Here is a 12,807-nt window from a genome sequence, read left to right as displayed (position 1 = left end):
CACTGGTAGGGTGACAGGGGAGCAAGAAGACATAGAATTTACAACAAATCCCTACAAAAGTAAGACAGCACGCACATTTAAACTCACAGAGCTAACAGCCTTTTGATCAAGTGATGATCAAGTCATTCTTTATTCTAAGGGACACATTAAAAATTCTAATTTAAACCTAACTATTTACACAGTAATCACAAGCCATTTAAAATTAAAATGTGGACACTGGAACCACCAAACTGACCCTTTCAGAAGAGCACTGCTTACGATGCAGTTGTCCTGTTTATCCTCAGCAGCACCTTCCAAGCTGGAAGGAAGCTCCTAATATCAGCACTGTGCCTGGGGAGGCTGCGGTGCTTCCTCCCTGCATCCCCTTCCTCACCACTGCTTCAGGATCTCAGCCTTGAATAACTTAGCTGTGTATACTGGGGCCAGAATATTTTATTTCCCAGTGCCCTAATGCAGTGGAACAAAGTGAATGTGGCCTTCGGGAATACACGTGGGATTTCCAACAATGGCTTTCTGTAGGATGCTTTGGAACATCGCTAAGAAACACAGTACACAATAAAGAATATAAAAACTAATTAAATAAGCGAGATTTTTTTAATAAATGTCTGATTATTCAGAACTGGAAGCAGCTGTAGTGTTAAGAAATGTAAGTAATGTCCAATAACCAGGGAAACCCTATTAGCATTTTCATTTCAAGAGCTCCAAACGTGAAATATTTTTCCCAAGTAAGAAGTGGCTTATGCTCCTGGCATTTTGTTCTAGTAATTAAGGCCTTCTGATGGTTTAAGAGATTTTTCATTCCCAAGTAAAGAAAAAATAAAAGTGATCAAGCACAGTATATAATCCTGCTTCACTGATAAGGACAGAGCAAATTCTTCTTGAGCTACATGTCAGACAGCTCAAGTCTCAGGGGTGGATGGGATCTCCCTCACCAAAATTCTTCTGGACTTTGGAGGGGAATGTCCAGCCTTATTCCAACTGCTGTGGTTGGTTACTGCCCATTTCTCTTCTCAGCCACTACACTACACACTGCAACTACTTGTCTATAAAATCAGTTGCTTCACTGCAGAGCATCACCAATACATGTGGCCCCCAAATTTGGACAAACTCAGCTGGAGGGAAGCAGAGAAGGAAGAGGGCAGGAGGTGGCCTGGCCCAGAGCTGTCCCCAGGCCAGGTCTGTACTCACATGCGCACGAAGAGCGACTGCTTGGCCGCCAGCCCAGGGGAGGAGTACTTTTCCACCAGTGCCAGAGTGCTGAAGCCAAACTTGTGAATGGGCTCATTGGAATCCAAGGGTGGAAAATCCGTGTCGACCTCCCCGTCATCCTCAGCAATGTGCAGGCAATAGGCATTGACGTTGTCACTGCAACACACAGAGACCTTGGGTCAGCCATGGGCAGGGAGAGCTGCTGAGAGCCACCTGCACAGGAGGGACACTCTGAGAGCCACTGGTGACACCTGGAAAATATGTCCCCAAAGGTCCCATGCTGCCACAACCATGTGCTGACAGAAATACCCCAAAGCTCAGAGCAAAGCAGTCAGTGTTCGTCTTTAACTGCACTACAAGCAAAACCTGACTGTGATTAAAATACACTAAAATATACAAAAGCTTCATAAAGCTTTCTTTTTCAATATTTCTCCATTTGTGAAAATTTATTTATTTATATGATGACTACATTTCAGAACTAAAGGCAAACAAGCAGTGTCTGTGATTTTTCACAGATCAAACAACTGTGGAAGTTTACTGTTGGAAAAGCAGAGAGTGCTCTTGGACAGGTAAGCAGGATAATGAACTATGGGCAAAGTAAAAAATCTGTCCAGTATAGTAGAAATGATTAGTGGAAAACTTACCTTCTCTAAATATCTAAGAAGTTAAGTCACTAAAAGCAGTTACAAATTAATAAATACCAACAAGCAGAACTAACACAGAAAGTTTTAACAGATACAATGTGAAAGAAATAAAGAGCTGAGCCTCTTTCTTTCCACAGATGAAAGCCCAAAGGGAAATAACTATTTATAGCTACCAAACAGATATTAATCATAATTTCCTAACACTGAAATCTATTTCAACTGTTACTTCAGTTTAAATTATTGACCTGAAAATAAGTATTCTTTCTGACTGTAAACCTGCCAGCACTCAGGCCTTTCCCCAGCCATGCAGTAAAGCTGGAAGTGCACGTGGCAGTGTGTTTCTAAACTCTGCAGTTTAAATTTGGAGTTTTAATTGCATGATTGATGCTTAAATTAATTAATTGTAAAGTGTATGCTAATTGTTTAATTGGTCGCTTGATCTATATAGATCATTTTTTGAATTAAATGAGTTGATTTACAAAGTTTATTGATTGGATGTGACAATGAATTATTTCACTGACTACCTGATTTGCAATTTTCTCAATTAATTCACAAACCTTTGGTTGCAACTGTGCTTTATTGAGAGTGCTTAGTCCTGGTGATCTATAGGCAACTTGTCATGACTAAGACACTTCCTACAGAAAATGGGGAATAGTGATGCATTGCTGTTAATGTAAGCTGCAAATTTGCTAACAAAAAGGTATTTCAGCAACATTTACTCCTCTGAATTTTGAAAATTCTGCAATACTAGTTAAGAAACTTTCTGGCCTTGAACCCTTCCAGGGATCCAGGGGCAGCCACAGCTTCTCTGGGAATTCTATCCCAGCCCCTCCCCACCCTCACAGGGAACAATTCCTTCCCAATATCCCATCTCTCCCTGCCCTCTGGCAGTGGGAAGCCATTCCCTGTGTCCTGTCCCTCCATCCCTTGTCCCCAGTCCCTCTCCAGCTCTCCTGGAGCCCCTTTAGGCACTGGCAGGAGCTCTAATACCCCCAGCTCTCCCAGTCTGTCCCCACAGCAGAGATGTTCCACCCCTCAGAGCATCTCTGTGGCCTCCTCTGGACTCGCTCCAGCAGCTCCACATCCTTCCCATGCTGGGGGAATACAGACACCAGCACTGCATGCTCATTTGTCCCGTTCAGCACAACTCAAAGTCCCCTCATGCTGTGACATTTCCAGTCTGACCAGTCATCCGATGCACACCTTCCCACAGCTGTGCTCTTGCCTTGCCCTGCTGATTCTCCAGCCTACTCCTCTGACAGCCTGGGGTGCACTCACAGCTCTGGGCAAATAACCTGAGCATTTTCATTTGGAACCTGACGGGTTTGCATGACTCTCATGAAAGCTGGAGGAACACACAGACATGTGGCAGCAGAACACACCCAGTGACCCGAGTGCCACCAGCTTGTCCCCAGCAAATACAGGGAAAATGCACAACGTGGGTTAAATCTCATAGAATAAAGGGGTTACAAATGTCTTCAATCATGGATTGGGCTCTTGAACACTAATACAGAATTAGTCACAATGGGTTAAAAGAACTGAGGAAAACCCTTCTGCACTTTGAACCTCCACCAGGCTGAGATCGAAATTGGGAACTTGTAAGTTGAGTACAACTGAGAGATGTAACAGCATTTCTCACTTCTAAAAATAGCAACTGTATTTGAATTGTGCATCTCACTATTAATTTCTTCCTAGAAAGGGATTTTGTTTATTTTTTGCAGGAGGAATCATTCCAGCACATCTGTCAGGGGCTGGCAAGAAAATGGTCTGCTGGGTTACAACCCAAGTTCGTGTGTGAGAGGCCAGGGACAGGGCTGCTGACAATGTCAGTGGTTCCTTGTACCAAAAGACTGAATAGAGACAAATACAATACAATTATAATAAAAAAAGCAGCCTAATTGAATACAGAATGTTCTCAAAGCTGTCAACTAGTACTCACTCACTTCAGACTCTTACACCTATCTTTTAGGAAAAGGAATTAGGCAGTAATATATTCTTTTCCTAAAGACAGAAGGGGTTGTTTCTCCTAATTATAAAGTCTAAAACCTCCTCATTATTCTCACAGTGTCACCAGTAGGTATAGTTGTCACTTTGCATGCTTTGTATACCACATCTGAGGCACTCTCTCCATGTATTTCAGTGCAGTATCACAATGATCCCCATTCTGTCTTTTTACACTCTCACCTGACTGAATCAGGAACAAATGGCCAATGTAGAATGAGTACCCTACACGTAACTGCTACTAACAACTTTATATCAAACTACTAAAGTTCTTACTTTATGTTCTATGGCCCAGCAAAATCAGAAGTATTTCACAGAATTGTTTTAAAACAAAAGCTGCTCAGGTGAACTGCTCTGAAGAATCTGTTTATGCATCTCAAGTCGTCTGCCAGGAAAAAGGAACAGCTCTTGCTAAACACCACCAGTGCTCCAGCACAGCAAAGGGACTTAGAGGAGCTCTGGATTTTATCTGACATCTTGTGATCTCAGCTGTCAAGAACACTACCAAAAAAATATATGGAACATGAAATAACAAATGCCTCTGTGACACCAAAAGAGATAAAGTTTGCATTATTTTTACATAGTTTTGAAATTATGATTCATTTACAGATCCAAGCTTTCTTGTTGATCATTCTCCAGCAGCAGTTAATTGAAAGAGAAATGGCTGGAGGTGCATGTGTACTGCTCAGAGGGAAATACTGATAAATGTGAAGGTGCTAAGATGTATATATCCAAACACTGACATAGAAATCCATTTCAATATGCAAAAAGGCTGCAGAGGAGAAATTTCAAGATGAAGAGGTAGTATAGAAAGAGCATTACTTCAGCTTGGGCTCTCGTCCCTCACTTGTATATTGCCAGCAGATGAGGCCAATCAGGTCGTGCACCTTGGCATTGGCTATTGTCACCACTGTCATGGGCTGCAGCTTGTCCTGGCTTGTGTGCAGTGGGAGGTAGACATCAATTTTTTTGGTTGCTGTTGTACCAACGTGGCCCTGTTGAGAAAACATATTTCATTAGAATGTATAAAAAAGGTGTGACAGAGTTAATGCAAAATCTGGGTGGATGGAACACTCTAGAGTAGGAAAACTAAAATATGCTGCTACAGCTTAAAATGGGAAGAAGCTTGAACATTTAAATTCCAATTATTTCCCTGCTGTTTATCTGTAAAAAGGACATGAAATACTTGGACATGATTTCACAGATTTCCATAGAGAGCCTGAACTTTGCTGCAGGATCCTATATTCCTACAGAACCCAAAAAAATGCCAAATATGTGTGGGATGGGGAGGAAGAGGGACCTAACAAACCAGCCTAAGACTTGTGAACTGCACTGCCCTTGTCTCTGCATTTCTGCTCTCTTCTGCAGTTCTTGCCCAGAAGCTGAGGAGCCCCTGGAGCCCAGAGGGACACAGCTGCCACTCACCAAGGCTTGGCCTTGGCTTGCCAAGAGGAGAACAAAATCAAACACACATCTGAGCCACTGTAGTGCTCTCAACTGTTTGAAGACACCAAGAATAATCAACTAATATTAGGATTTATTAGAACTTACTGTATGAAAAGAATCCATTTGGCGCTGTGGACACTGACATTTAAATAAACCATAAAATACACAGCAACACAGAGATCTACAGAGTTTGCATTACAAGGAAAAAAATGTTTAATCCACTGCAGGTAGGACTGCAGCTTTAACCCAGAAATCTTTTGAACAAACAAAAGATTGCACATCCTGATCCCTTCTTCCAAAGCGCCCAAAGTAACTCTGTATTTCCATCTCTGTCTGTACTACAAGGGCCTTGAGAAGAGAAAGAGTTCCTAGAATTAATCACTTGGATTCTAAGTAACAGAATAAAAGGATTCAATGCTATAAATCTATAATGAGAGCATAAAACAGGGAGTTAAATGCCATGTGCTAATTTCAATATATTGTTAAAAACCATTTGATCCTTCAGTGCGATTATAAATTAGAGAAGTAATAGGAATTTAAAGATTAAAGTTATTCATACTGGCATAGCTAAAAGTATTATTAAAATCCATCCCAACATAATAAATTTGTTATTTAAGAAAGCATTTTTATAGTACAGATACCTCCTCTTCCCATGTTTTTAGGGTAAGAAGAAACTGGTTTTACCCATTAAAAGGGAGGGTTAGGTTTGTAGCAGAACATGGGACATTCCTTCACTTTTTTTGGACAAACCTTTAACAACCGTTGGTTGAGTTCCTGTGCCCAGGACCCTCTGAGACATCACCCATAACCTTATGAAATCATGACCACAACAGAGCTACAGCTTGTAAAAAACACAAGGGTGTGTTGCTTTCTCTCCATGTCTCTTGCTTTTCTACTTCCAGGACTTATTTTAAGGGGAAATAAACTGGTATCAGGAAACAAATCACCTGTCTTTGCCCAGGTGCAGACAGCCAGAGGCACGTGAGGTACAGAGGGCTGGTGATGTTGTGGTTCTGAGCAGAGACACCCCAGAGCTGGGCTGAGAGTGTCCTGGCAAGAGAAGGAGAGAACAGCAGCTCCCAGGAAATTGATGTGACTCCTTGGCACGCCAAGTCAGTTACATATATAAATCCAAGAAGGGCAGAATCGTAAGTAATGCTGGATCCTGATAATGGAAAATCCAAGAAAAATGGACAACCAGATGTGGGAGTCGATGCCAAGGTTACAATTGATACACCCAGTGTCAAGGCAGGGAATGGACAAACGAGCCAGGAACTGGGACTAATAACCAGAGAGATTATCCATCAGCCACTGCATGTGCTGTGTGAACTCATGACCCAGAACCTTGAAGGTATAAAATCAGGGACTCTGATCTCCAGCTATCACACACCTGACAGTAACACTCCTGGGGCTCCTCTCACAGCATGGCTCTGCCTTGCCCCACACTATGAGTTACTTGTGTTTGCTGGCTTTAACTAATTTTTTTTTTCCTTATCCTCTACCTCCTCCATCCTGTTTTTACTATCCTTCTTGTCCAAACCCCCTCCATTAGAGCAATCCTGTTCTCTTACTCACAAACACCCAATGTGAACAACCAAATGACAGGTGACTCAATCAAGGAACAACTGACACACCTATGAGGATTCCAAGTGTTCTTTGAGCAATCCCAACAACAGCAGGACTGGGAAACAGCTCAAAGCACTGCTTTTATACCTAAGATCTTTTAAAAAGTCAGAGAAATACTTTTATTAATTAAAGGTCTGTAAAGCTGATTGCCATGAGGCATTAGAGAAGCTGAAACCTGGAGCCAATTAGATCTTCTAGCAGTCATGAGAACATCCATTGTCACACTGGGTAGGAAATGTTTCTATAAAGCCGTAGGTCAGGGCTGAGACTGATCAGTGCCACGTCAAGGGGGTCTGGAGGAAACCTCTGCTGGGTTTAGTGCAAATTGGTGGTGTTTGTTCAGAAGCACATTATAAATCCAACCCATCAGGTTGCTGTCTGTGGGACAGGGCGAATCCATACCCTCAGTCCATCCTGCAAAATATTAATTGTGCAGGAAATCCCTCGGAGCTCAATTACTGATCTGCTCAAAGCCCATGAGGTGAGGGCTGGGCTGTGGTGGCACTGGATAGAGGGACACAGTGATTAGTCTCAGTGGCCAGTCACACCCAGGCATGCTGCATTCCACCTGTGATAACTCCTGGTTATAAAAGCTGCATGGTGCTGGAGTCTCCTCTCCAGGAGGAATCACTCAGAACCAGACCACAGGCATTACTGGAACCATAATTACTTTTTGCTCCCAACTAAAAACTATATTCCAAGTGGAAATGCTGAGGAAACCCAGAAGATAAAGGACAATTACTGATATTCAAAGAGGCAGCATCAAACTTTATTAATAGATCCTGTATAAAATTCAATGGAAAATCTATGCAGGGCCAGGGGCCTTACCATTTGGAGTTTCCTTAATAGCCTCCAATAAATCTGGGAAGCATAAAGGGGCTGTTAAATTAACATTTTCCTGATCTGTCACCTGTGGCACAGTTAATTTGTCAAAAAATTCTTTTAGCTTGTCACTGGACACTGTATATTCTGACAAATGAAGTCTGGAATAAAATTGACAAAATATCTCGTTAATTTTCTAGGAAATCACAAATCTGATTCCATTAAGCTTTTATTGTTAGAAATGTTATATCCCACCAATCCTTTAAGAAAGTGAGGAGTAACTGGATACACTGAAAATGTACAATAAATCATAGAAAATTTCCCTAGTATTTTTATTGATGGATTCTTTTAAGGCTCCCTGGTGCTCTCCTACAGTATGTAAAATTAAAAAAAAAATAAATTAAACACGATCAGTTCTTTCAACACAAGACATCTTCCTAACATTTAAAATCAAATTTTAATCAAAGTCCATGAGGGAATGCATCCCTCCCTCCAGTACCAAATGATGTGTATCTTCAGTAGATCATTCTGTGGCCATTGATACTTCACCTGATACAGGACATTTAGGAGAGCTTGTCCATTTAGGGACAACTCACCCCTAAATGTAGTGCTGAAGTACCTGCAAAATGGGGAGCTGATGGAAGAGTCATGTACAGTGTCCTTCTCACTCCAGCTTTGCTTCATTGCACACCATGGCACAAAATTAAAACAAAGTCCATAAACATTTCCAAGAGAAAAGTGATTGATTTTCAACACTGACAATTTACTGCCTCTTCCTGCACAATGGAGTTCTGTGACTAAAAGCTATATCACTTTAAGATTAGATGTTCTAATGATATAATGCAAAGATTTTACTGAATCATTATTTAGTGGGAGTCATAAAAACCTCTTAAAATTAATCTTTCATGCACATCTAGCTTATCCAAAGTTAGCATTTAATTAGATGGCCTTGGCACGAATGAGCTTACTACTTTATTTGCTCAATCAGTATATGTCTCTTCAGTAATTATAATTAATTCAAGTCATTGACTCACCTCCCAGCAAACAACACTAAACACTGCACAAAATGGAAACAAATGCTTTTCTGTTCCCAAATGCAAAATGTCTTCTCACTTTTAAACTCAGTTAAATGTTTTTTTTTGTTTAGGTGACAGGGTGTTTAGCACACTCTGTGATCCAGCAATCACCTCCAGAATGTAACTTACTCGCTTATGTATTTAATCGACACACAGAAAACACTTGAAGGGGAAAAATGGAAACATAATAATCCAGCATTTACAACACACACAAAAGTTCTAACAGATCAGAGCACAGATGTTTATGGCAATGCAAGGTACCATATTTTTTGTTTTCTTTCCTCCTCCAACCCACCACACGATTCCCTACCATGGCCAAAAGGGAATGGGGTTTATTCCATCAGGTGGTTACACCAGCACTGGGGTTTTTCACTATGTTGGGCACATGATTCCTTTTGTTATTCTCAAGCCATGTATGGAGGACACCCCAGAGGGGCTGGGGCACTGCTGAGCCCCTGCAGCACCTGCACACTGCCAGCCCTGCAGCTTCCCAGCGAAGCCTCAAAGGTGTTCCCTTCTGAGGAGAGGATTCTCCTTTGTATCACCCCAGCTTGTGCTGCAGAGTTAGCAGATCATGATGTAAAATTCCATTAACATCATTAAATACTTAATTTATCTTATTCACACTGTCACTATTCATAAAAATTTAACCCAGTAATTTCCTGTTATCCAAAGCATAACAAAGTATGAATATTTAACTCCAAGGTAAATAACACACTATTATTTTTTATTCTAAATTGTTGACTTCACTTAGCATGCCTGCTCTGTACAGCACCACGCGATTTGTCAATTAAAGGTCCAGATGTTTCGCAGGCTGCAGAGGCAGCAGCAGCTCTGAGCAATGCGTCCTCTGCATCGCAATGATCACTACAACCCCAGCTCCAGGCTGCATTAACATGCTCATGTTTTATTCCAGCCCCCTCCTAATGTACCAGTTAATTATACAACACACAGCTGAGAAACATCACCTCCGAGCTGGACAGTTTCCTTCCACGCTTCCACCTGAACACGTCTTTACATGCACCTCAAAACCAGCATTTACATAAATAACCACATAATCAAGCACCCAAATCGCTGCCTGCTCTTGCTTGGCATTCACTCCCACAATTAATAAAATTATGTAAGTCCTGAGCAAAGAATAAGACACATAATGCTGGTACCCACACGTTTCAATTATAGTAACACACATTCATTTATACAACTCTCTATGAATTAAAATCCGGTTTACTTGGAGTGCTATTAATATAAATTCTTAACACTGCTTTTTTTCTGACAAATGTTACATGGATGGAGGGAGAAGCCCCAGGTCCATCCCTGTTACAGCCCAGGCTGTGTTTGGGTCCATGTAGGTGTCAGATTCAGGACAAATGGCCCTGTCCATCCCTCCTGTCACTCTGCCGTGGCATTTAGCCCCACACTCGCTGCCTCTCCGTGTGCCCAAGGCAAACACAGGGGGTGGGATGTCCCCCCAGCTGTGTGGCACCAGCTCACCCTGCTCGGGCAGCCCTGCTCTGCTCAGCTCCCACAGCTCCAGTGAAGGATGAAAACATGTTTCCATTGATCCAAGTGCAATTGCTCCAGCTGCAGCAGAAATGCATTCGTTACCCCAAACCATACTCCAATTCCTGCCACTGAGGAGAAGGAACGGGCTCTTTAGAAGAATTATTTATATTTTACTTACTAATAAACATTACAATTTAATACTCAGGAATAGAGTTATTCTTTGTAATAACAAAATGCAACAAAAACTTATAATTAAAACTACACCATAAACATTATTTGTGTGTTAAGGAACGTGCCACGATCTATTTTAACGAACAGATGCTCTAAAAAAGATAAATGTTTTCAGAAATATTCAATCCTTGAACAGATCAGCCTCTAATCCTCTGCTTCTGCTGCACAAAGCAGACTGCTCAAGTTCCTCGAGGACATCAGCCAACCTTAGGTGGAACATTTTTAATACATCACGGTGTCACTTTTTAATGTGCCACAATCTATTAACCACATGGCAAACTAACAGGGATTTTTAAAATATGGGTTTTATAGCTTTGCGCCGGTGATTAATTAAATAAATAGCCGGCGTTTCACAAATCATCCCTCTAATTAGTCTAACCCAGACACTTTGCATTCCCTGGCACTGGTGCCAGCTGAAGCTCACAGAAGGGCAGTGGCAGCGCCCAGCCCAGGCTGGCACGGCACCGCCAGCCCCCGGCACTGCCACCGGCCACGCAGGTGCTGCAGTCAGCTGGAATGGGGCTCCAGCTGCTTGCAAAACATGCTCTGTGCAATTATTCTCCCTCATCCTGAAGGAAACGATCAAGATAACAAAGGGAACGGAGCAGTGTCTGGGATTTGACCTGAAGTAGCAAAGTTGTGTGTTGCAGAAAACGAACAAATATTAAAGGCAGATGCTAAGAAAAATGTACCCGCTAAATGATACATTTTCTGTCAAAACATTTCAAAGTTGAAGCTACAACTAATTACATGCAGTCCATTCAAAGAAGCCAAGCAAGGCTTATCATTAAAATGACTCAATTATTCTTAAAAGAAAGAGAAAATCATCTGTAAAACCTGCCTGCAATCTCATCAGTTTTACTGAGCCTACCTCGATACATCATTTCCCCCAGAGCTCAACTTAAACTCTTAATGGTTAATATGCTCAAGTTTTACTATGGGTTTTTCTCCAAATTATTATTAACTGGAATTTCCTACCTAGGAAGGGTTTTGCATGGAAATTTGTTCTGCAGTGTTTAGTGACATTATCACAACAGCTTTTTGCTTTTCAGTTTAAAAACCATCAGAGACAGAATGTGGTGCAGAGCCAGGCAGCTCATGGAGATGGGGTTTGATTTCCCCCACTACATCTTTTCTTCCTCAGCATCACACCCCAAACCACCCCCTTGAACCCAAGTTTCCTTGCACTGCTGGGCCAGGCTCAAGGATCATGTCCCACCATGGTGTTGAGGGAGCGATGACAGTGACACTTTTCTGGTGACACCACAGCTGGCAGGGCTGGCACTCAGTGCCATCACCAGAACCAGGGCAAGGAGGGATCTCCCTGCACTGCCTCAGCAGCCACGTGGCACTCGGGGGCACCTCTAAAAGGACTATTAAAGACTTTAACCTTGGCAAGCTTTTGCCCTTAAAATATGTGAAAATGCCCTGATGGGCTGTTCAAGCAACTTTGAAGCAGGACACTTTCTGACATAAGTGTTTTCAACATTTCTTTCCCCAGGATTTAGGTCCATTGCAGCCTGAGGTATGATAAATTCATAAATTCAATCTCCACAAAGACCTGAGAAACTGCTCTTGTTAGTAAATCAAGCAAGCTCTACTAGTATTAAGAAGATAGTGAGAATTTTTCCCTCTTTGCTTCAGATAGGGAAACAAAAGAATTTACATGGAAAAAACCTGACCATTATATTGCCTTTAGAAATTCAGAGCGGGAAATATTAAATAAAATTTTAAATAAATAATAAAAAATTAATGAAGTATAAATTTCTACTGGAATCAAGAATAAACCAATTACCACTTCATTTACATTTAATGTTTAACTACAAAACAAGTACTCTTTGATTAGTGATCTCATGGTGCTTAAACAGACCTGTAAGTGAGCCCTTTCTCTGTAATTACTATCAATGCTTCAAAATGATTTTTCAAGTACTAGGGTCAAAGTAAAGGCATAGTGTAAAAGACTGTCCTATGAGAAATTAAAGAACCTGACTTTCTCTCCCTCAGGAATGTTTCCCCCAACAAGCACGTCTGTTAAATGGACATATCCAACTCTCCTGCAAACAGCAGACATTAGAAACATTTGCTAATAAAACATTTCCATATTTCTTTGGCTGTTAAGAACCTCAACTTGTGAATACGTTTTTTATTTGATTTGATCTGTAATTAAGGGAAAGATAATGACATTACTAAATTGCTAAAAATCAATTAGATAGAATAAAACGCAATATGATTCAGCCAAAAGATTAACA

The 12,807-nt window shown here is 41.4% G+C and overlaps 1 protein-coding gene across 2 annotated transcripts in view; it reads right to left on the bottom strand.

Moving 5' to 3' along the window:
- MAPKAP1 (MAPK associated protein 1) overlaps nucleotides 1-12,807 on the bottom strand; it is a 78,845-nt gene that overhangs the window by 41,734 nt on the left and 24,304 nt on the right. For both annotated transcript variants that reach the window (XM_085076661.1, XM_085076662.1), the window contains exons 5-6: nucleotides 4,677-4,849; nucleotides 1,189-1,365 (exon numbers count right to left, since the gene is read on the bottom strand). In XM_085076661.1, the coding sequence (XP_084932787.1) occupies nucleotides 1,189-1,365; nucleotides 4,677-4,849 (350 nt within the window). The remainder of the gene's footprint in view (nucleotides 1-1,188; nucleotides 1,366-4,676; nucleotides 4,850-12,807) is intronic.

The sequence above is a fragment of the Lichenostomus cassidix genome, chromosome 17, assembly GCF_008360975.1.
Source record: "Lichenostomus cassidix isolate B80296 chromosome 17, HeHo_3.0, whole genome shotgun sequence".
Taxonomy (NCBI): Eukaryota; Metazoa; Chordata; class Aves; order Passeriformes; family Meliphagidae; genus Lichenostomus; species Lichenostomus cassidix.
The sequence above is the reverse complement of the archived record's forward strand: the minus strand, read 5'-3'. Positions and strand labels throughout refer to the sequence as shown.